We start from the raw sequence: 24,929 nt of genomic DNA, 5'->3' as shown, positions 1-24,929 counted from the left end.
GTTTAGGTTTAAGGTCATTACCGACGTACATTAATACTCGTCTTCACCGCTCATGTTTCTTACGAGCAGTTCCCGGGACTTGTGACCAGGGTTTAGGTTTAAGGTCATTACCGACGTACATTAATACTCGTCTTCATCGCTCGTGTTTCTCTCCCTATCATGCCTAGTCTGTTAGGAGCCTACTAGTGCAGTTATAGATACACGTTCTACTATAGAAACATTACTGCGTAATTTTTTTAAATTTTGTGTAATATTTTTTACTGAAGACTCGTAATGTTTGCATTATGACGGCGTGGTTGATTACTAATGGTCGAGGGTTCGATTCCTCGCACGGTATATTTGTATTTATGAATATGATTGTTTGTAACGGTGGTTTTTTCTGTGTACATTATGGACGCCTAGTGTTGACTGTGTTAGTCTCAATTTCCTCGCCGAACAATCACTAAGCTATATTTGTATAATTTCATTAAGTAATCAAATGGACTTCCGCAATATAACAACTAATGCGATAAAATAAATAATGGTTAAAATGTAAAAACAACAGACCAACGTAATTTAACATTTATTAATTCAGGATTAAGAGTCAGAGTCGGTCGGCGTGGGTAGCGGACGGGTTACAAATTATTTTGATACCCCATTAGTCGCGACGCTGACGCCATGAAACCACAGATTCAATTGATTTGTGTACCCAGCTGTGGTTAATTGAAATAGCTTTGTTATACTTATGTATAGGATCTGTCTGGAGTCATACATTTAGTGACTCGGTCGAACGCCATCTAGTGGGGAAAAGGGGACTATTAGTAATGACTAAAAACTCTATTGCTAGCAATGTACTGTCAGGTTGAACTCCACATGGTTCTCCACATGCTCCTCTGGAAACCATCCTGATAAATTCATGGTTATTTACCAAGATGGGCTAACTGACCTTATGTCGTGCTCATCTTATCCTCCACTATTCCCCATCTAGTGAGCAGTAGTCCTAACCTGTTATAATAAATATCCTAAATAAGAAATAAAACCAACTTTAAGCTATAGTTCATAAGATCTATTTTTATCAAAAAAAAAAAAGTTTGTGAGGTTCTTGTTCCTCAACCATACTAGGAAATGCAGCTGACGTTCACCAGGCTCCATAATACTAGATCTACCTTAATGACTAGAAATTTTCAACCAGGAGGTAATTGGGGTCAGCAACACGCATGTGCTCTGGTTTCTCAAGCGTTCAAAGGCTACGGTAACCATTTACCATCAGATGGGCAGTATGCTTATTTGCCACCATCGTAGTATAAAAAAACAATTGGTCATATTTATGTTGTTACTGACTGACGGTCCTATAATAAGTATTACTGAAGAACCAAAATTCAGTTTCACCTATTTCAGCGGCCACGCTTGCTTTCTGTTACCTGTTTAGTTTTGGACATCGTGACAATTTTAGGTCAGAGAACTAGCCAAAAACTCCACTTTCTCTCCTATTTTTTTTCTACAATTTTCTGCATCTATCACTTATACGTAACTCTCTTTCCGATGATCGATGATCGTGATGATGATCGAACGAAAGAACGAACGATCGGATTGTATAACACACGTCGTGCCTTTCCAAATGTAATTAATGGAATCGAACCAATGAAGGTCAATGACAGAATGTAAAGCAGGTGAATAATTAATAAACAAGCAACATGTACAGATAATTAAATATTAAAACTATGAGCATATACATTTTGCTGCAAAAAATTAATTGCTTATGTTCAACTTTTTTATCATGTTTAACGGCTTTGGAATCAAGTTCTTTTGAGCCCAACTTTAACAAGTACATAATTTTAATGTTTCCATTCTAGATTAAGCTGATGACCCGCTTCATTTTAAAGGACAATCGTCGTTATATAGATAGATAGATAGAAAGCTTTATTTTTCCAATTTTTACATTATTTACAATACTGTCCTGCAAAACTCCTGTCGGGGTTTGTCTGCAGACACATAGTACTCTCTTATCTACATACTAAATAGGAACATATTTATATATATTTATTTATTTTGCGAGAAATGTAAATGTATAGTATTCTAACATTGTAATATACATGTAGCCTTCCTCTTAAATCAATCTATATATTGCTAAAAACTGCATTATAATCCGTTGCGTAATTTAAAAGATTTAAGCGAGCATGCAGCGTCGCTAACTTCATTTTACACTATGCGAAGATATAAAAAAATATTAAATAGTTTCGGACTTTATCCCGGATATATAACAAAACAATTGCGTCATGATTTTACGTGTTTTATATATGTATATAAGGATTGTAATAAAATGAATGCAAGTATCATTATATTGACGTGTGTGTCTTTAGATAATAATTTATAATGCTTATAAAACGTGACCTATCACCCACGGGAACCGGCCACCGATAGTGAGGGATCGAATAGGAAAAATGCTTGTCAAAGTAGTGACGCCCCGATAACTGCTCTCACAACTTGCGGATTCTGAGGGTCCTTATGATGATAATGAAATGGTGCACTTGCCTGCGGTAATGGTATATGCTGGCGGGGCACCAGTGGAGGATGATAAGATGAGTATGAGCTTAGATAACTTAGCCGATCGTGGTAAATTCACCATGAATTTATCACAATGGTTTCCAGGGAACTATGTGGAGGTCAACCCAACAATGGTACATTGCGTTCACATTAGTAATAAATACATAAATAATACATAGAAAACACAGAGGTCGATACAAACATTCATCATCATGAATACAAATCTTTACACTGTGCGAGGAATCGAACCCGCGACCATCGGAAAGACGGTGTGCTAAACCACTAGACCACCGAGATCGCCAAACTTTTATTCAGAAGAGCAACACGCAAGTTTTTCTCCTGAGTCTGCGTTCTGAATGAGTGGTAGAATAAAAAAATATGACTATTCAAAAGTGCTTATATTTGAATAAAGAATGTTTATTTACATAGTAAAAATTTACATACTTAAAGCAATGCAACACTGGCAACATTTAGTACATAGAAGTTTAACAACTCTTACACGAGTCGTAGAACTGCCGGTGGCTACAATGTTTGTTTCGAACTATGTAGCAGTTATCGATGTGGCCGGACATTGTCCTCATGTATGTAAACATTGACCGGTGCAAGTCATAAGCTGTTTAATATAATAGAGCAATTAGTATGCAAGTAAATTGCGTCGAATTCGAAAGTGATAATCTGTGTTTAGAGATAAGAGCTACACATACAAGATATATCTTATTATTAATAATATAAACGCGAAAGTTTGTGAGTATGGATGGATGTTTGTTACTCTTTCACGTAAAAACTACAGAACCGATTTTGATGAAACTTTACAGTAATATAGCCTACATCAAAATAAGAGACAGGCTATAAATTTCACGCAAATGAAACCGCGGGCACAGCTAGTATATCATAATAGCGACCCGCCCCTGCTTCCCACAGGTGGGCTATATTTTTTTTTATTTCTCCGAAGTTCTATATTTTTACATAGTATAAAACAAAGTCACTTTCGCTATCTATTCACCTAGATCTTTTAAACACTCGCGTTGATTAAAGAGAAAGATTTACATGTACACCCGTGCGGAACCGGGCGAGTATCTAGTTATATATATAGAAACTGCTGTACACATACGAAGACAATAAGTATCTGAAACCAATTGTTATATTTTGAATTATAATATCATTGTTACTGATGACTTAACTCATAACAATTAGTAATCATTGTTAGTTAGATAGATAGATACATATGTTATATCATTTATTTGATTGTTACTAATCATACACAACTACATGTTCATAAATATAGACCATACGTTGTACGACTTAAGGTTTACAATTGCAATACAAAAAGGTCGAAGCTCAGCGTGGAACATTGTTCAGAGAACAACAAATAACAACAAGATAACAAGAACAAATTGTTATGAATAATTGTACATATAAAACAAATGATATGAATGTATATTTTATATATTTACCTATAGAGGTTGTTTACACTGTTTTATCGACCTATCTGCTATTTTGTTGTCAACTTTAGAGAAATTAACTTTTATATCTATTTGACCTGACAACAGTCTATACTAATGAATGCGAAAGTATGTCTGTCTGTCGGTTCCTTAGTTTTATTTATTTATTTGATTCAGGCAACTTAATATTATTTATATAAAAACACACGGTCAGGCCACGCGTTGCTGTGGCTAAGGTTCTTGAATAAAATAATATTGCGACTATAAATTGAGATGTAAGCTATCCTATGTTTCAAGTTGGATCAAATTGCACACAATGTGCAAATCAAATTTGCAATAGGTTCAGTAGTTTAGGAGTCCAACGGGGACAAACAACGTGACACGTAATTTTTATATATAAAGATATTGGCATATATTATATGTATCTTACGGACTAACATACATACATATAAATAAAATTGGAGTATCTGTTTGTAATGTTGAAATAACCTTTTTTTTATTACATGCATATCAATATAAATACGGTACATACACTAAAATAACATTTTTTAGTATTTTTGTCTGTCTGTTTGTCTGCCTGTTTTTACACAGCATGTTAGTGTGGACCCGGGCCAGTCTTAACCCGACTATGCAAATTGCTGAATGGATTGGAATAGTATTTGACTTGTAGATAGATATTATGAGCATGGACAATGGACTGTCATTTATCTAAAAATTTAACAAATCGAAAATTAAAATGGTCTGTATTAAAATAAAATTATTTTTAAGTTGGTTTGAATAATTTTGTTAATAATTCTATTGCAATATTAGGAGATTCAGTCATGTTTATTTTACAGAAAAAGTGTATAACCGTGTTGTTTTATAAATTATATAAAGTATGATTTGTGTAATTAAAATTAAAATTTAATTAATATTCGAGATACGATTAGAAGTAACAAGTCCAAGTCATAATTCCTTTTATCCTTTTAGTTAATATAAAAAAATAACTGAACATTATCACACAATTTTTATATAAATTTCTTTCAATGTTTTTAATATATATATATATTAAAAACATTGAAAGAAATTTATATAAAAATTGTGTGCACCATTTATATATTGTTTATGGTTTTATTGTATTAGTTATTTTTATATTATATATTTATTTATTATATATATTATTATATATATTATTATATTTAGTGTTATATTGTCATTCTTACTTTATCTGCTTTCCTAATAATACATATTTAATAGACTATTTCTTCTTAAATAAACACCGTCTTTCCATAATTATATTTACAGCATAATAATAATAGTCTCTTCGTTCTTAGTATGGAGCTGCTATGTCCACTTTATGCTGCTTTTAACTAATCTAAATACACATATAAATCGAACATAAAACAACATATTGGTCTCTTACAAAGTCATCCTATGTTCAGCTGTTAGTTGACAAACAACATATTGGTCTTTTTTTACAATGTCGTCCTACGTTCAGCTTTTCGTTAACAAACATCATATTGGTCTTTTTTTACAATATCATCCTATATACGGCTGGCTGTTTATTAACAAACATCATATTGGTCTTTTTTTACAATTACATCCTATATACGGCTGGCTGTTTATTAACAAACATCATATTGGTCTTTTTTTACAATTACATCCTATATACGGCTGGCTGTTTATTAACAAACAATATATTGGTCTTTTTTTACAATGTCATCCTACGTTCAGCTTCTCGTTGACAAACAACGTATTGATTTTTTACAATGTTATCCTATGTACGGCTTTTCGTTGACAAAATTGCATTTATTATCATTATACAATGTTAAACAGTCTCGCGGTGTTTTCCGGTCGCCGGCATCGGGCGGGTGTAGTATTACGTCTGACTATCTGTATAGTAAGTAAGTAAGTAACTTATTTACATTACAGACAGATTTATTGTCATCATGATCTACGTCTTGCTCATCCCATTTATTTGGGTTCGGCGTAATATGCTTTTCTCTTCCGAATGGAATATCCCTGTTTGAAGTCATCGCGTTATTTACTTTTTTTACCATATTACCTTCCACACGGCCTATCCATCTCTTTTTCCCCTTATAACCATCCACATTCATATGTAACAACTTCCTTAACTAGCTAACAATTACATACTTAATTATATACGACAATTAACAAAATTATTGGTATAATAATTTTACAATTATTATTATGATCATCATTATTATTGCTATAATTTTATTTGATACCTTTTCACGACTAAACCGTAGAACGGATATCAATGAAACTTTACATGAAGATAGTGTAGTGTATGTGAAGAAGATACATTAATTCCTTGTATTTGTAATAATATATGGGAACAAAGAAAAGCCGTCGTGCTACTACTCAATATAATAACGGACAAAAACAAAAACACATTTACCCACATTTGACACGCAATTCTTACACTACTTATAATTATTACAAATACATACATATATTACAGTATCTTATTGTAGTGGACAGGTATAAGGCTCTACTTCACAAAAGGGGATGAAATCGCGGGATAAAATGCTGGCAAACATCTGGTATAAAACACTTTTATTTTGAAGTACCTTTGTACGTTTAAATCTCAATAGTATATATCAGGAAGACTCTCTTATTATTTGTCTGTCTATAATATGAAGCTAGTAGAATCCTAAATTCAGAAGGGCCGTTTGTTTTTCCAGATGCTACAAGAGAAGCGGCTATGCATCCTCGCCGCGGAGCTATCAGAGCTGGACATCTTCGAGCGGCTGCTGTTCTACGCGGATTCGCAGCTGAGGTTGCTGCAGTGTTTCCAGGTCAGTGACAGACAAATACAGCATATTATATCTTCACAGAGGCGTTAGCAACTGTAGACAATTCGGTGAACGTAGAAAATATAATTAAAAAAATTATCTATCAGAAAAAAATTGGTAGTGTGAAGAATTATGTTCTAGAAAGTTAATTTATTTGTTTAATTATTTTATGTTTGTATATATGTAGCAAATATATTGAATACTAGTTGTATACGCGACTTCGTCCGCGTGGAATTTAACTTTATTTTTCTAAAACAAAAGTAGCCTAAGTTACTTCTTATTACATCAGCTACCTGCCAATAAAAGTCCCTTGTTAACTAGTCTAAGTCTAGTGACATATCACGATTTCATCGTTATGAGCCGAGCAAAAAGAAAAAAAAAAGATCTATCAATGAGTTATCAATAGGAAAAAGAAATAAATAATAATAAAATAAATTTCATTTAAGTACTATATATATAAGTCTTATACGAGAATTTTTGTTTGCTATCGTTTAAAGCTGAAAGTATAGTTATATTTTAGACCAATGTATACAAGCATCGGTAGTTCAGTGGTAGAATGCTCGCCTGCCACGCGGGCGGCCCGGGTTCGATTCCCGGCCGATGCAGACTTTTTGTCCAAATTATTTTAAAATTTTGTAATTTTGAAAATAGTTTGGTAAAAAGTTTTTCGAAATTAAATGTATTACGGTAAACAATCCGCAATGTTATCGAAAATATTTATTTATATTTTTGTATTAAAATTATAATGTTATACTTTAGTGTAATATGACATCCAACTAAGTTACATTAGTTGAATCTGTACTAATATTATAAAAGTGAGTGTGTCTGTCTGTATTTTTTTACGACTGAGCGGATATTAATGAAATTTAACTTAAAAATAGTTTTTATCATGAGTTTCATACTCGGATAGGTTTATCTCAAAAAAAATAGTCTGACCGTGGTGAAATGGGTGATGGAAATTTGTATAGACAAAGTCGGGTAACAGATAGTTATTGAAATGAAATAAAATGTTAATAAATATTTATCTTCTTTACATAGTATAAAATAAAGGCGGCGCGGCGGTGCCTTTGTCTGGTCGCTTATATCTTTTAAATTACGCAACGGATTTTAATGCAGTTTTCAGCGATAGATAGTGTGATTCAAGGAAGGTTTATATGTATAATAAATGCGTATTATAGTATAGAAAAAATACTAAGAAATCCGTGCGAAGTATATAATTGTTCTTAATAAGAAAATCTTTGTCCATTTATAGGTATTACAGATTCTTATGATATATCAAATCTACGGGTCGGTATGCTTTCAAATATCAAATTCAAATTCAAATTAAAAAAATCTTTTTTTCATCGAGTACATTTTAGCCGCTTATGAACGTAAAATTTTTACATTATAATTTTATTTTTTTCCCTACCGTCCAGTTCAGTATATATATCCAATTGAGAAGAACTAGCAAGAAACTTAATTGAATTACTTTTAAAGCCAGTTTATTTACAATGTATATTTATATAGGTGTCTATGTCTAACATTAAATGAAAATCGCTCGTCATTTAAGTTCGGTACGCTTTCGCGATGAGAAGAACTGACAAGACACAGCTCGTATTCCTTTCAAATATTGTTTACAATAATACAGATTCATTTTTAAATTCAAATGGTAAGATAAATTAGTAGAATAGAGTAACCACCGGCATGTAGTTATAATATAAATTATACATCTGTTTATTAATTTGTCTATGATGATCTTTTCCTTCTTCCTTTCGTATTTTGTTTCATTCTTTTATATAGTACATAATATCATTTACTTATAAGAGCACCGCAAGTTTTTTGTTCGTTCTTCTCGTGATGAGTCTGCGTTTCGAATGAGTATATTAAGTTTATTCGAATAAAGATAATTTCTATTCTATTCTATTATTTCAGGCGGTGATTGAACATGGTTCAAACTGGCTGTCAACGGAACTGGCTACGGCTTACCTGTCCAGATGTGAGGCGAACAAGGGCTCTCGGGACCCGCTCATACAGCTAGGATTAAGGCTAGGTGAGTTTACTAACTAAAACTAAATATGAAATGAAATATGAAACTTAATATAAATTTTTTGATGAAAATATATATATATATATATAATTCAAATTCAAAATATCTTTATTCATGTAGGTCTATTACAGACTCTTATGATATGTCAACGTATCCTTAAGTAAGTATCCCTTAGGTTAGAGTGTATATATCTGTTTCCACCACCTTAGATGCACCCGATGAAGTTCCTTAAGTAAGTAACGGGTATACAATCAAACGTAGCATGTAATTATCTTGTAAAAGTATCAAAAATGTATATATACTATATATAAAAATAAATTGTAAATTAAAACTGTAAAAAATAACAATAAAAAAAAAAGGATACATACCGGCAATCACGAATAATTCATTAATTCATAATAACACAAAGAAAAACCTTAAAAAATAAAATTTTAAAAATAGCAAAACAAAAAAAAACTAAAAAAAAGGATACATACCAAGTACCCCAATTTCATCAGTGTAAATAATCCATCTCCTAATATATAATCATCTAAAAAAAATAACAACATCGCAAATCCAATCACTCGTCTTAAAATCAAACATTTCACATACTCTGCTAAAGCGAGCGTAACCCGAAAGCGCAAACGCAGAAGCTAAGAGTTAAAAAAATATGCTCAAACAAAAAAAAAAGTAACGGGTTTTTTTTATTAGTGACTCAAAATATCGATTAAGTTATCGATTAACTTAATAAACTTATAATAAAAAGGACCCGTCACTTACTTTTGGTGCATTATATTACAATTATCTTATCTCTTATCTTATTATATTAAAATGTCCTATATATATATACATATATAGTCCTCTGAATAACGGTAACTCATGTGTAGTATTGGTTCTCCTATGACGCTTATCAATTACGATCCGGCGTGGCGTCAGATTATGTTCAATTTTAGTTACATAAAAAAAAAAATTTGACTTCGTCTATGTGATTTACAGGAGGTTTCCTGAACGAGGCGGGGTGGTACGCGGACGCGCAACGTGTGCTGCTGCAATGCCGCGAACTGTGCCAGGCTCAGCCACAGACCACATATTACAAACGGCTCACACTCGAGTGTTGCCATAGGTATGTATATTCTTATTCTTCTTACACGACTCCCTCAGCCGGCTGCTGGGAAGCAGCCGGCTTCCGGCCGGCCGGAAGGCCGGCCGGCCGGTAAACGAACGACGCTGGGGTGGTATACCCCAGCAGTATGCCCGGGTAAAGAGCGTAAGCTCGGGGCCCGTACCCAGCAGTCCATATAAAGGATCAGCGGACGACCCGATAATAATAATAGTCATTCACGTCTCTCCATCGTGGAAACACGTCATTCGCGGCATGGCGGCGTACAAAGTCGACCCGGCGAGCGACCATAATCCCCACAATGCTCGACCACTCCCTCAGCTGCCTACATGACTGTAGTCGACTTCACCACTGAGGTGAAAAGGAACGACGCTGGGGTGGTCCACCCCAGCAGTATGCCCGGGTAATAAGCATAATAATATGCTCGAGCCCCGTACCCTGCGGCCCATTTTAAGGGCCTACAAGGAAGACTAAAAGCATTTAATCGTTAGCTCTTGGAAGAGTGGTTGGCTTTTGTGATGGTATCCCTTCGTGGTACTCCTTGATAACAGAGATGTTGTATTGTTCTGATTACACACTTAATTTTTTATGTAATGTGCAGTGAAACGGAATTATTTTTAGTAGCTATATCCCGGTACTATAGATTTTTACCAAATTTCATTATATATAAATATATTTATGAATGACCTTTGGTTGGGTGATACTGATCTAAACTATCTATGTACCAAATTGCATTTAAACCGTCAATTAGTATCATAGTCCAGTAAAATTTTAAATTAAACCATGATCTTGTGGGGTCGGTAGTAATAATAATGTAAATAAAATAGATCCTCAACAAATGATAAAATGTATATTAAGGAAGATTATAGAAATCGATACTAGAAAATATTATTAGAATTATGTGGCGAGTGACGGATGACATAAGAATATTTTTATATGTGAAATGTGGATCGTGTCATACCCGCTTACCCGCTAAAATCTGTCAGCCTTTTCAAGCATGCCTTTTTTCAAAATAACTAGATAATGGTAAAAAATATAAAAAAATGTTTTAGATAAAAGTTGTAGAGAATAAAATTCTACGCAAAACAGGTCCTCTTCATTTTTTCATTATCTGCTTTTGTTTGCCACAAAAATTAGGCGTGAATGCGCGACAGATAGAATTAATTCCCGCATTTATAATATTACTAACGGTAATAATTTATTTGGTGCATGGTCAGGTTACTAAACACACAGTCGGCGTACTGCTGCTTTCCTGCCGCCGCGGAGACGTACGCGCTCTCGCTGCGGCTTTTAGGGCTCCAGCCGCACTCCCGTGGCGAGTCGCTCCGGGGCGCGCTCGCAGTCGGGGACACTTGCGACAAGGCGCTCCAAACAGACTGTGACGATTCGCACCGGTCAGTAACACACTCAAATCTTGCTGAGTTTTTTTATGGATGATAATGGAATGATACTCCCGCCTGCGCTAACGGCTTACGCTGGCGGGGCACCAGTGGAGGATGATAAAATGAGCATGAGATCAGGTCAGTTAGCCCATCGTGACAGATTCGCCAAGAATTTGTCACGATGGTTTCCAGGGGGAACCGCATAGAGGTCAACCTGACATGGTACATTGCTAGCAATAAGATCATCAGTCCACATTACTAACTGGCTTTTCTCCCAGTCTTGCTGAGTTAATAAACCTATTGCACCAAGCAATTATCGTGAGGGTTATAATTAATAATTTATGAAAAATTTTACATTTATTACATTTAGATAATTTAGTTAATTTTGTCGTTGTGTGTCAGTGCGGACGAGGTCGCGTGCGGGTGCGGGGCGCGGCGCGGGTGGGGGGCGGGCGCGCTGGCGGCGCGGCTGTGCAAGGAGTTCAGCGCGCTGTTCTTCGTGCGCTGCGACTACGGCGCCGCGCACGCCTGGAGCATGCGCGCACTGGCGCTGCTCGACGACTGGACGCCGCCCAAGTAATTTATTTATTCATCTATTTCGGATATCTATCCATATTATGTCAGTAAACAACTTAGAAATCGAGTTAGTAAATCTTAATAATATTATAAACGTGAAAGTTTGTGAGTATAGATGGATGTTTGTTTCTCTTTCGCGTAATAACTACGGAACTTCAAATTAAAATTTAATTTTAATTTGAATGTATATATACCTCAGAATAATATATAGGCTAAATTTCACGCGGATGAAATGAGAGTTGAGAGTATGACAGGAGTAATTTTCTTTTCTCTTTCTTTTAAAATTTTATTTTTTAGTTGATACATATTATATTTCCGAGACACGTTTAAGGATTATAAACTCACTCATCAGATTTTCAGACGAGATTAGAGTATCTATCGGTTATCGTTTGTACTACGGTTTTCGTAATGTAGTAGGCTAGTCCCCTAGTAATCTAGTGACAGACTAGGGGGCCCCAATCCATCGCGGGGCCTTGGGCGCGTGCCCAGTGTGCCCGGTGGGGAAGAGGGGCCTGAGTGTAAGGCTATTCGCGCGTGCTAGAGCGTACGTGTAACAGCCGTGCGTCCGCAGGATCACTGTGGAGGTGCTGCGCGCGTGCGGCAAGGCGTGCGTGGTGAAGCGTCGCTTCGGGCCGGCCGGGCTGCTGGTGCGGCAGGCGGTGGCGCTGGCGCGGGCGCACTTCGGGCCGCACCACCCGCGGTACGCGGCCGCGCTGCTCGACTACGGCTTCTATCTCCTCAACATCGACTCCATCACGCACAGCGTCGCCGTCTACGAGGTACGCTCGCCTGTATTTTCGTGTCGTTGCTATCCGGCTCGAAGGATCATTGTTTTTAGCTAGTTCTATTGCAATCATGCACAATGTCGCCGTTTACGAGGTACGCCTATATCGATGTCGTTGCTATCCGGCTCGAAGGACCATCAGTTTTTAGCTTATATATCCATCATTATAGATATATAGATGGCATCGTCTTATAAATAACTTTATTGCTATCCGGCTTGAAGGACTATCGTTTTTAGCCACTTCTATTGGCAATTTAGTATTTACTAGATTCACACACAGCGACGATGTCTACGCACGTACGGTGGTACACCTGTATATCCGTGGCATTTCTCTCCGTCTCGAAAGATCATCAGTTTATAACTTATATATTCGCATCATTGCTATCCAGCTTGACTTACTTAGCTAGTTCTGTTGGCAATTTAGTATTTATTAGAATCATGCACAAGGTAGACCTATAAGGACTATTGTTTTAAGGTAGCTCTGTTGGCAATTTATTATTTATTATACGAGATTGCGACTTCGTACCCATAAGTTTTTTGTTTATAAACCGATTGGATAAAACGTTAGTAAAACAACAACAACACTGGTCATGTTGTAAATTTCCGTAATCATATTGTCACAACAAGTAGTTTGACGAGTGTAAGCAATGTAATTGTAATTATTGTGGCAAACGTGACGACGTTGACGTATCCACATGTGCATTGTTCATATTGCCAATTCTCATCATCATAGTGTCAAAATAAAGAATATTGACGAGTGTGAGCAGTGTGATTATTGTGGCAACCGTGATGATGTTGACTAATGCGCGTGTGCAGGAGGCGCTGGGTACGTTGCGGCGCGTGTTCGGCCGCAGCAGCCTGCACGTGGCGACGGCGCAGGAGGACCTCGCGTACGCTCTGTACGTGCTGGAGTACTCCTCGGGGCTGTTCTACAAGGCGCGGGAACACGCCGAGCGGGCCATACGCATTATAGAGGTACAGTTATCAACTGCTATATATTACAGTGCCTGGACTGCAATCTGTGTATACGCGGGAGAAAGTTCCTATGAAACCTGTCTCAAAGGAACTTCCTCCCCCGTACACTTAGATTGTGGAATGAACTACCTGCCGAGGTTTTCTCGAGAGATTACAGCATGGGGTTTTTCAAGAAGGGTACACCCCGTTTTTACTTTACGCCCTTAAGGGGGTACCATTTTTAGAAACTTTTAATGACATATTTATTTATAAAAAATATAAGTTTTAAGCTTCTAGCATTAAAAATGTCGATACTTCCATATAACCCTTCATCTTCCCTTTAAAACCCCTTACAACCCTTTTGTCACATTAAAAAGTCCCGCCTATGTCCTTTTTCAGGGTCTAGACTATCTAGCGTAGCAAATTTCTTTTAAATCGTTCAGTATTGGCTTTTTAGTTAGTTTCGCATATATAATATTAGTATGGTTTATAAATCATGATATATGTACTTTGCTTTTTGTGAAAGTTTCTATTTCATGTTTTCAGAATCTGGTACCACCCGACCACCTGCTGCTCGCGTCCGCTAAACGGGTGAAGGCACTAATATTAGAAGAAATAGCGCTGGACACACCGGGGGGACAGGAAAACAGTGGTAATAGATAACAATTGCGCCTGCCCCGTCACATTTCACCGCATTAATTCCATCAAAGTACACTTTGTAATAAGTCTACTGTCTCTAACAGATATGCCGCTAAGCAGTTTTGTAAGCCTAGTACCACTTTGAATGAGTTATAACAGTGAAATTACGGAGTACAAAGGCATTATACAATTTGACGACCTCGATTGTCTATTGGTTTATCACACCGCATTCCGATGGTCACTCCCCTTCGATCGATCCTCCGTCAAAATCAAACGGGATCGAAATTACGATGGCCTAAGCCGAGGTTAAATTGATTTTTAAGATTAATTCTAAAATGCACTAATAATAAATGTAATACTAGATTTCGGTGGCAAATGTATAAAAAAAGCAAATTCTTAAATAACTATTTTATGACTATATTAAAATAATTAATTGATAGTAGAATAGTGCACCCGCTTGCATTGACGGTATACGCTGGCGGGGCACCAGCGGAGGATGATAAGATAAGCATGAGGTCAGGTCATCAGGTTAGCCCATCGTGACAAATTCACCAGAAACTTATAATAGATGAACTATGGTCATCAATATATTACTAAAAGTCCCCTTTCTTTTCTGACCTGATGGATTTTGTCAACAGAACCAAGTCTACTGGAGGAATCAGAGTCGCTGCACAAGGCTGCACTGGCTTTATCCATGATGGCCTTTGGAGAGAAGAATGTCCAGACTGCGAAGCACTACGGGAACCTCGGCAGACTGTACCAAAGCATGCAGAAGTTCCAGGTCAGACCACCACACGAGATAGGAGTTTTTTTTATTTATCTACATTTTATTGAGGGTTTCGCTAAGACCTGTAGCACCTGCATAGATCTATTGTGCTCGCCCTTTTTCAAAGTTCGCTACTAAGACCTGTCACTGACAAGAATTAAAGAATATTCTTAGGAGCGATGGTATTTATCTCCTCAGTACATAATGTATACTTTCCAAAGGTGAACTTAACACATTTTTTTTTATAGTCAGACGTTAAAATCTATATTTACGAAGTATGTTTTCGACACAAAACTAAACTGTTTTTCTTGCAACTATCAACCGCGGATATAGGGGGAGCAACATGGGCCCTACGGATATATAGCGACTAGTTCTGGGGGCGGCAAATTCGAACTTGGCAGATGAACACCAACTTATTATTTTTGACGCACCTTTGTCAACTTGACCACTGATAGGCGGACGTCGAGTAAATTGTTTGTGCTCAATGCATTTGCAAAAGGAAGATGTAACTCCAGCAAATACTAATTTGATAAATTATGTGGCAATATGTATATATATTGTATCATATATATAAAATTCTCGTGTCAAAATGTAAGTTACCATACTCCTCAAAAACGGCTTGACTGATTTTAATAAAATTTTATGTGCATATTCAGTAGTTCTGGGAATCTGCTATCTATTTTTATACCCTCAAGTGATAAAGGTTGTCCGCACCTAGCATTTATTTTTATTTTTTTATAATGTGGCAAAAAAATACATACAACCCTAAGTTTTCACTCTTCTGTCACCAACCCTTATTTTTTAATAGCGATTTTAATTTATATGGCAAAACAACAATTCAGCAAATGTTGGCTGGAGGCCTAGGGCGGGGGAGTGTTAGGGGCCCGGCATTTTTTTAGTATTTACCCCGCCTCGATAATAATAAAAATTCGGGGTTGGCAATAATTAGAATATTATTCCAATGAAAATTATGGTTAAGTTTAATCTAATGATTCTTATAATGTCAGGACGCGGAGGCAATGCACTTAAAAGCGATAGCGATAAAAGAAGAGTTGCTGGGCGCGGAGGACTACGAGGTAGGACTGAGTGTGGGACACCTCGCCTCGCTCTACAACTATCACATGAACATGCACGTGGCCGCTGAAAAACTGTACCTCAGATCCATAGCTATTAGTGAGTATATTAGTAATAGTAGACGGCCTCGGTGGTCTAGCGGTTTAGCACACCGCTTTACTTCCGATGGTCGCGGGTTCGATTCCTCGCGCGTTGCACTCATTTGTATTCATCAGTAAAATATATTTGTACATTTTATTCCTGGAATATTGGTGTAGAAAACACCTAGACCGATATAAATAATCATACTCATGAATACAACTGTTTGTAGCGTGCGAGGATCAAACCCGCGACCCATCGAAAGCAAGACCGTAAAAACTGAATAACGGTCGGAATTTGATAATCATTAGAGAAGCTCGTAACTCTTCCAGTAGCATTGGTCAGCTTTCCAAACTGAATATTTGTAATGATCTCACACATTAACATGTGTGAGATCACATCACAAATATTCAGTTGTTTTATAATAATATTCAAATGTTTTATATACCCGTTGTATATAAAGATGTTCTAAACCAATAGACCATAGAGGCCGTTACATAAAGCATCTATTATTTAATTAATGAATTAACAAATAAAATTAGATTACCATCAGTTTGGCCGTATGCTTGTTTGTCACCGTAGATTTGTTTGTTTTAATATATAATAAAAAAGCCCTGTGGGCTAATTATGTAACACGATATGAAATTGTTTCTGTTGAAGTTGTGATGCAATATGAAATGATTTCAATTTAAAAAATGCGATCAAGTAAGGTCGAATGACCGCAACATAAATCATTTCTATCGATAAAACACTACTATGAAGTTGCAGCGGAATATTGTTAATCCGACCAATTTAAAAAGTCAGTACAATAGATAGCTTATACCTTTAGAGGGATACATTTTAATTTATTGGGTTGTTACACTAGTTGGCTGATTTGAAACAATTTTTATTGCGTTCAAAAATTACATAATATACTGCAGCGTCCACTTGTTCTTTTATTTTAATTTTATTAATAGACATTTAATAAAATAAAATAAAGAAAGTCTATTCTATTCTAATGAAAAAATAAGGTTAATAATTTTGAATATAAAAGCATATTTTATACAAACTATTTATAATCATTAATAATATTAATCTAACCTACAAATTAAATTTTCTTTTCTGCTATAGATACCTAGGTAAGTACGTAGGTATCCATATAAATTTAAAATGATATGGGCACATCTTTTTAAATTTGTACATAATTGTAAATACTTTAAACAAATAAATTTATTTACTTTAAACAAATCACAGAGCATCATAAACGTTGCATTCCGTTCACAGAGCACCGTATTCATTAAAATAGTTTTTTAATTATATTAATATCATAATCAACCCTAATTTTATATTAAACATTTACTCTAGTTAATACAACATTCTATGTGATTTGGGACGAAAATAAAATATCGAATTGGCAACACTGATGTCGTGTTGTGAGTCGTGACAATTTTCCCATTTTAATAAATTTAAAACCTTTTCACGACTTTCTACGTAATATTTAATATAATAAAAATATATGTAATACTGAAAATTACCAAAACAAGATAAATAATGCTGCTAATGCTAATATTTTAAAGATTGTAACCAAAAGAAACACCTTCTACATTGTTTCTCATAATGTAAAAACCGTTTCAATTCCACGCTGTCATTTCGGCAAAATAGCGATTACGTGACGTTGCAACGAGGTTACTAAATCGACATTCGATAGAAATAATTTTTATCGATATGTAAAGTTGCGTTTACGTTGCAATGCTAGTTGACAGCGTCAAATGGCGTCTATATGATCGCATTATTGACAGATGACGTCATTTTCACTACGTTACATACGAAAATCGTTGCGAACGAAGTTACATAATTAGCCCACTGGTTTTCGTTTAATGATTAAATAAAACTAAATTGCGATGGTTCCAGGTCTGAAACTGTTCGGCGAGCGGTACTCCGGTCTGGAGTACGACTACCGCGGACTGGTGCACGTGTTCACCAAACTGAAGCGGCACGAGAGCGCCGCACACTACGACCGCCTCCTACAGCACTGGCACGGTATATACATAGAATAGAAATAATCTTTATTCAAATATAAATTTCCGTACCACCCGCCAGAAACTGAAATACCATCCTGATCATCTGGCTGAATGGCGGTCTTCCACAGTGCGGTTTTCTAGAAACTTTTTGCCACGCACAACCACATTGTGGAATCACCTTCCAGCAGTGGTATTTCCGAACCGATACGATATTGAAACCTTCAAGAAAAGAGCTTATTCCTTCTTAAAAGGCCGACAACGTACTTGCAATTCCCCTGGTGTTGCGGGTGCTCATGGGCGGCGGTAATCACTTACCATCAGGTTGAGCCGCATGCTCGTTTGTGCCCTGTATTATAAAAAAAAAACTTAATATCCCTTTCCACACACACACACATGCACACATGCACACACATACTCACACACACTCACACACACACACACACACACTCACACACACACACACACACACACACACACACACACACACACACACACACACACACACACACACACACACACACACACACACACACACACACACACACACACACACACACACACACATATACACACACACTTGTTACATGTAAATTATCACTACTTCATGTTTAGTCATTTTGTATTAAATCATGCGACATTGATTTCTCCTTCCATTTATTATAATGGAAGGAGAAATCACGACCTTAGTGGTCTAGCGGTCTAGCACACCGCTTTACGTCCGATGGTCGCGGGTTCGATTCCTCGCACGGCACAAACATTTGTATTCGTGAGTGTTTGTAACGGTCTGGGTGTTTTCTATATATAATATGTATGTATTTACGAAAAAAAATATCTATGTATTTGTATCAGTTGTCTAGTACCTGTAATACAAGCTTTAGCTAGCTTAACTTGGGTCTAGATGGCGCTGTGTGAATTGTCCTGAGATTATTATTATTATTAATATGCGAACCAACCCACAGTCATCAATAAATCCGTTACATTTAAAATTAATACTGAACTATTGTAAGTTTTTGCTTCACATATTAATATATGTATAGATTACTAGCTACTCGCCCTGGCTTCGCTCGGGTGTACATGTATTATATATATATATATATATATATACCTTCTTCTTGAATCACTCTATCTATTTAAAAAACCGCTTTAAGGCGACGCATCGCAAATATTGACCTCAGATACCTTAACTTTTCTCAGCAATTACAAATCATTCGGGGCTGATATTTAGGTATTTCATTTTTCAGATCTTTGACATCATATTGACAGTTCCCGTTACATCATTGATTAACTTTTGTAGCAGAGAAAAAAATCTCAAAGATTGGTCTTATAAAATATATTTTTGATTCGTATAAGAAAACGGGACTGATTTAAGACTCGAATTTTCTAATATACATTATACTAAATAGGCACATAAATAGTACCATTCAGATGTATATAATAACCAATAGTTTTTATTTTAAACAAGATAAACTGTTTTTCCGCAAAAAAATCTCTTGCTCACAAGTTGTTTTGTATGAGAGTTAGAGCAAGTCAGTCAGTCCCCGGCCCCTGCCAACGTCGGACCTGTGCTTAGCGCGGAGAGCTCGCCTCGCTATCAAATCGTAAATTATTTCGTCATACTATACTGCGTACGCTATAGTATGGTGCGGGTGACAGTTACTAATTTTACATTTAACAATTACTGTATTTAAGTTAATACAGTTAGTAATGATTTATTGTACATATTACGAATGTAATACTAAGTAATAATTTGTAAAGTAGTGACAATTAATTGTTAAAAATGATAAAAAAATTTTAGTATTAATGTAAAGAAATGGTTAAGAAAATATAAACAAATTTTACATTATTTTGATTTCGTAGTTATTTATAAATAAAAATGGGGCACTCCCATTATCTATACATATAAATAAAATTGGAGTGTTTGTTGGTAATATTGAAATAACCGTTTTTTACTACATGCATATAAATATAAATACGTTACATACACCAAAATAACATTTTTTACCAATTTTGTCTGTTTGTCTGTCTGTTTGTTCCGGCTGATCTCTGAAATGGTTGCACTGATTTTGACGGGACTTTTTTTGGCATCTTGCTAAAATAAATAGTCTTGTACGCCGTTTGGAAGGATTTTACATTATTTTATTGTAAAACTAATTTTATTTTTTATTTCTTAACTCAAGAAGTTTTGTTTTGCTTAGATGTTTTTTTATTTCGTTAGTTGCTGAAGTAACAGGTACAGGTAAATAATACTTATTTATGCAATTACCTTTCATTAGACGTTAAGAAGAATTTTAAAATGTTGATAACTGTTTATCTAGAACAGGGGTGAGCAACCTTTTTTATCAACGGGCCAATTTAAATTTTTAATATTTTGTCGGGTCGCACCTAAAGTAACACTTATTAATAATAATTTACAAAATTATATAATTACATGATAATTATAATATTTACATGATATTGAGACACAAAACCCTCAATAATGTAGGGTATCCGGCCTTTTTACCAATATGTCCCGCCAAACTGGATGGTCTGTTCGGCTATTAGGATTGGCGAAGTGACAACCCTACACCCAAAGAAAAAATCGACTGACTCATTATAACAAAGTAAAATCGTGGAGTCGTCTATGAATTTATACAAAAATTAAATATTGCTGTAACTTAATTCTTTTACTATTTCAAGTAATGTAATCATTTAGTTACCCTTTTTACAGTATTTTATTTACTTATACGAATAAATGTTATACGTACTAATACTAATAATATATAATATTGAATCCAAAATAAAGTATTTATTTCTCAATGTTACTACATATTTAGTGTAATCAAAAAATTATTGATTGTCAATAATTTCGCAAAAATATTATTTAATTAATCATTGTTGTCTGTCCGACTATATGTTGGAGTATCACATAAATATTTGTGACGTATTTTCAACTTTATTTTCCCCGATAAGTACTTTTTATCTGTAGTAAGTCTAGATAAGCACTTTTCTTTGTAGCTATGGAAAGCAAATCAAAGTAATGGTGAAATATTTGGATTCGATTATACTATACAGGCTGTCCCAGAACTCAATTTCAAGCAGTGAGAGAATATTGTAACCATCATGATCAGATCTATTCCATGCAGTTTGAAAATTAGGGGCATTAAAGAAAAACTTAGAAATTTGGTCATACTATAACCATTATTCGGTCATTGTCGTTAATTTTTATTATTTGTGTTCATTTAAACTTTGGAACCATAAAGCCAAATAACATTTCTAGAATCACAGTAAAAAATAATGACACAATTGCCCCAAGTTTTCTAGAATTAAGACTATTTGTTAAACTATATTTAAAATTTTCATAAATTGTCGAGTTTGAAAAGCCCTCTTTTAAAAAAATGTACTAAAGTGCGTTGGCAAGTGCCATTAAAAGTTCGGACATTTAATCAGGATTGTAAATGTACAATACTTGTTAGTTTCATACTAAAAAAAAAACGAGAAAAAAACCTCAAGTAACCCGATTTTTGCTAACCCATTTTATTCCGTTCAAATGTTTCTTATTCACACAAGCTTATAGTAGTAGGTTCTTAATCTTACGGCAAAATGATGAGAGAAATGGGTAGTGGACATGTTGTCGTGAGCGAGGGAGACAGATGTGCCACGCAGTGAGACGGAGATGCGTCGTTTAAACGCGCGCGAATGAAACAGATACAGTCGGCATACCAAGCAAATGGCTACGTTACCAGTCTGACACCAGTTAGTACATTTTGCTCATTCTGTTTCAGCTTCAGCTCAGCCTACTGCGCGTCTTTCCGTATTCGCTGTTGTTGGCTTCTCTTTTTGGACTTGGATTTTTGTGAATTGAACTTGTTGATTCCATACCGACAACTTTGGGTTGTCTCTTTTGGAATTGGACTTTTGTGTTGGTATCCTTGTTATTTACTTCACAAAAAATTGCGAACAAGCACCTCATTTATGAGGAATGCAGATGCAATGCAATTGCTGCCGCTAGGCTTTATCGTGAAAGATATCCAAATTTAGAGCGCTATCCAGATCACTGCTTATATGTACCGGCCGCACTCACGGAGGGCGGCCATTTCCCGAATCAAATACGGGCTGGAGGTAGAACTCGCTTTCCTTACGAGGAAGAAGTGTTGCAAAAGGTCGCAGATGACCAAAGTATTTTCGTTTGTACACAAACGAAAATACTTTTCTTCTTTTTTCTTTTTTTTTTTCTTTTTCCCGTTCTTTCTTATTGTAATAGCACAGCACATCGTATTTTACAAAGACCCGAAATGCATCCGTTTCACGTACAACGAGTTCAAACTAAAAGTTTTCCTCAATATTATCCTTATTTAAATAAACCTAAACTAGGTTAAGATTTTTCTTTATTTTACTTACTTTTGTTGCCTTTGGTAAAAGTGGCGTCATATCTGTCTCGCTCACTCATGGCAAACATGTCCACTATCCATCTCCCTTATTATTTTGCCGTAAAATTAAGATTCCTTGGTAGGTCCAAGGAAATAAATAAATAAAAAAGTGAAATAATGAAAAGTATTATATAAATTTATTAAAACGTATGTATTAATACGTGACAACTTTTTATCCTTTTCTTTTTATCGTAATAACTTTTTATCCTTTTTACGAAAAACGATGAATATGAAATTTCGCGTACTTATAGTTTATATAGAGAAGGTTTGCAGAATAGTCATTAAATTATGCATAAAAATATAAATAATCATGTTCAAACCTATAATTATTCAATAATTTCATTTGTATGAAGTTAATAGATCTTTTATGATTAGGTTGTAATTGTTCACGTCCTTTTTACATGTAATTAAAACTTAATATTTATTATAATAATTTATAAATTACTGTAAAAGTTTTACTATTTTGTGTGTGTGTCTGAAAGTGTATAGCTTTACGTACTTTACTTACATATAATGTTAAATTACTTACGCATTTTTAAAAATATACTTTCTAAAACATAAAGAAATAATGTCCACTACGCGTATCAAATAAATAAAATTAAAGTCACATACATTATTGCTAAATTTAGGTTTATTGTATCAAATATATAATATATATAGATTTTTTAATTGATATACCTATCATTCACAGAAACGTAGACTTACTGTCTCTTTTATAAAGTACCTTCGTATATTTTCACATTTCATTTAACGTAAGTAAGTTAATGTAGTATACATTAAAATATCTAGCTGTTTCAAAAAAATGTCGTTGGCAAATAAATAAACGTCGTAATTACTAATTACAATATATACGGAAAACACAAAGATTATTTTTTGGTGTTTCTTTCAAAGATAGTAATAAAAGCACTAGTTTACGTTAATTATAATCACGGAAATATGTAACTCTACCTCAATATTTCTATTTAATTCTTTACTTTAAGAATCTTTATAATTAATTCGTATCGTAGTTAGTTCCACTGTATTGTAAATTCTAAAATATCAATGTGCCTTCATAAATATAAATTATATAAACAAACAGGAAGACTCCGTAATAGTTTTGTTCAATTGGGGACCGAAGCTTCGTCTACTTGATTCACGCGTTACATTGCGACACGGATGCGTGTTCGTGATATCGTGGTACGGGGAGAGCGAGCGAGCGCTGGCGGTCGATCGGCGATACGTAAAACTATCGGGGTGCATGAGGTGCGCAGACGGCGGGGCCCAATTTTGAAGTAATAGTTTATCACGGCGTCGCCTTAATATCCGTTACGTATCTTTAAAGATTTAAGCATACATAGGGACAGACAGCAATAGCGACTTTATTTTATACTATGTACTGATTTACTAGACTTCAACAACCTGGCATAAGCTGGAATATCTGAGGCTGTATTCTCAATGGAGAGTCACCTCTCAAGAGATTTTACACGTTCAATAAATCTGTTTATACTCAGAAGACTGATTACATGATGTAAAAACAAAAAAAAGATTATTTATTAATTACCAAATACTTTTGCAGCGTTACGAGAAGAGTCTAAAGCTGAACAGCAGCCAGCGTTGGGTTCGGAGCAGGTGATGCCGCTGGCGGAGCTGCAGGCGAGACTGTTCGCACCCAACGACTGAGGAACAGCTCGCAACCTCAGGGTCCACGCTGCGCACCCCGGGCTACGTCTCCACAACCACACCCCCGCGTACCCACGGAGGTAAAGTGTATACGTGCATCACAAACTATTTAAAAGTGTAATTAGTGTGAGAAAGTGGCGTCGTATATTTTTTTTATCGTCTCTCGGAAATGTAAATCGTGTATCCATAAGGTGTTGATATCAAAAGTGGACTGTACCGATCGACAAGAGCCTAGGGTCTATATATGGGCATGATAATATGAATATTTTTGTAGAAAAAGCGGCGGGAAAAAATGGCAAGTGGTCAATGAGGCAAATGTCAAAGTAGTGAGATGTAGTTTTGATGTGATGTACAGAAATAATTCAATATTGATTATGAATATGTAATTGCAGATTGATTACAGTGAGTGTGATTTAAATAATTATAATAATGTAATTGAAATATCCCATGTAAATTAGAATTTTATTAGTAATGAAAGAATTTGAATAGCGCACAAAATAACAAATGAGACGCTAGCTGCTGGATAATGGTTAACGATATTGAAATATATAAATAATAGAAGGTGAACAGACTTTAAATATATTGGTGCATATTAAGTGTAATAATAGATATTATGTTTCCTAAATACAAACTTTTTTTTTTATATTTTAACCTTTCGAATGTACGTCGTCTGTCGCAGCGACCGAAAGAGAATATCAGAATGCGCGCCCCAGTTGTATTTTT

The 24,929-nt window shown here is 35.3% G+C and overlaps 1 protein-coding gene and 1 non-coding gene across 2 annotated transcripts in view; both read left to right on the top strand.

Moving 5' to 3' along the window:
* Positions 1–24,929, top strand: part of LOC131846712 (amyloid protein-binding protein 2) — a 66,292-nt gene extending 41,363 nt beyond the window's left edge. Inside the window, exons 2-13 of the mRNA XM_059196088.1 lie at positions 6,653–6,766; positions 8,675–8,792; positions 9,765–9,891; positions 11,106–11,304; positions 11,683–11,846; positions 12,418–12,625; positions 13,447–13,605; positions 14,131–14,236; positions 14,862–15,004; positions 15,997–16,162; positions 18,032–18,160; positions 24,103–24,929. Coding sequence (XP_059052071.1) covers positions 6,653–6,766; positions 8,675–8,792; positions 9,765–9,891; positions 11,106–11,304; positions 11,683–11,846; positions 12,418–12,625; positions 13,447–13,605; positions 14,131–14,236; positions 14,862–15,004; positions 15,997–16,162; positions 18,032–18,160; positions 24,103–24,206 — 1,737 coding nt within the window. The 3' untranslated portion in view covers positions 24,207–24,929. The remainder of the gene's footprint in view (positions 1–6,652; positions 6,767–8,674; positions 8,793–9,764; positions 9,892–11,105; positions 11,305–11,682; positions 11,847–12,417; positions 12,626–13,446; positions 13,606–14,130; positions 14,237–14,861; positions 15,005–15,996; positions 16,163–18,031; positions 18,161–24,102) is intronic.
* Positions 7,298–7,368, top strand: Trnag-gcc (transfer RNA glycine (anticodon GCC)). Its single transcript has one exon. It is a non-coding gene; the product is annotated as a tRNA-Gly (tRNA).

Source organism: Achroia grisella, unplaced genomic scaffold, assembly GCF_030625045.1.
Source record: "Achroia grisella isolate CSIRO2021 unplaced genomic scaffold, CSIRO_AGI_Agris_v1 utg512, whole genome shotgun sequence".
Lineage (NCBI taxonomy): Eukaryota > Metazoa > Arthropoda > Insecta > Lepidoptera > Pyralidae > Achroia > Achroia grisella.
Note: the sequence above shows the minus strand (reverse complement) of the source record. Positions and strands in the feature narration are given on the sequence as shown.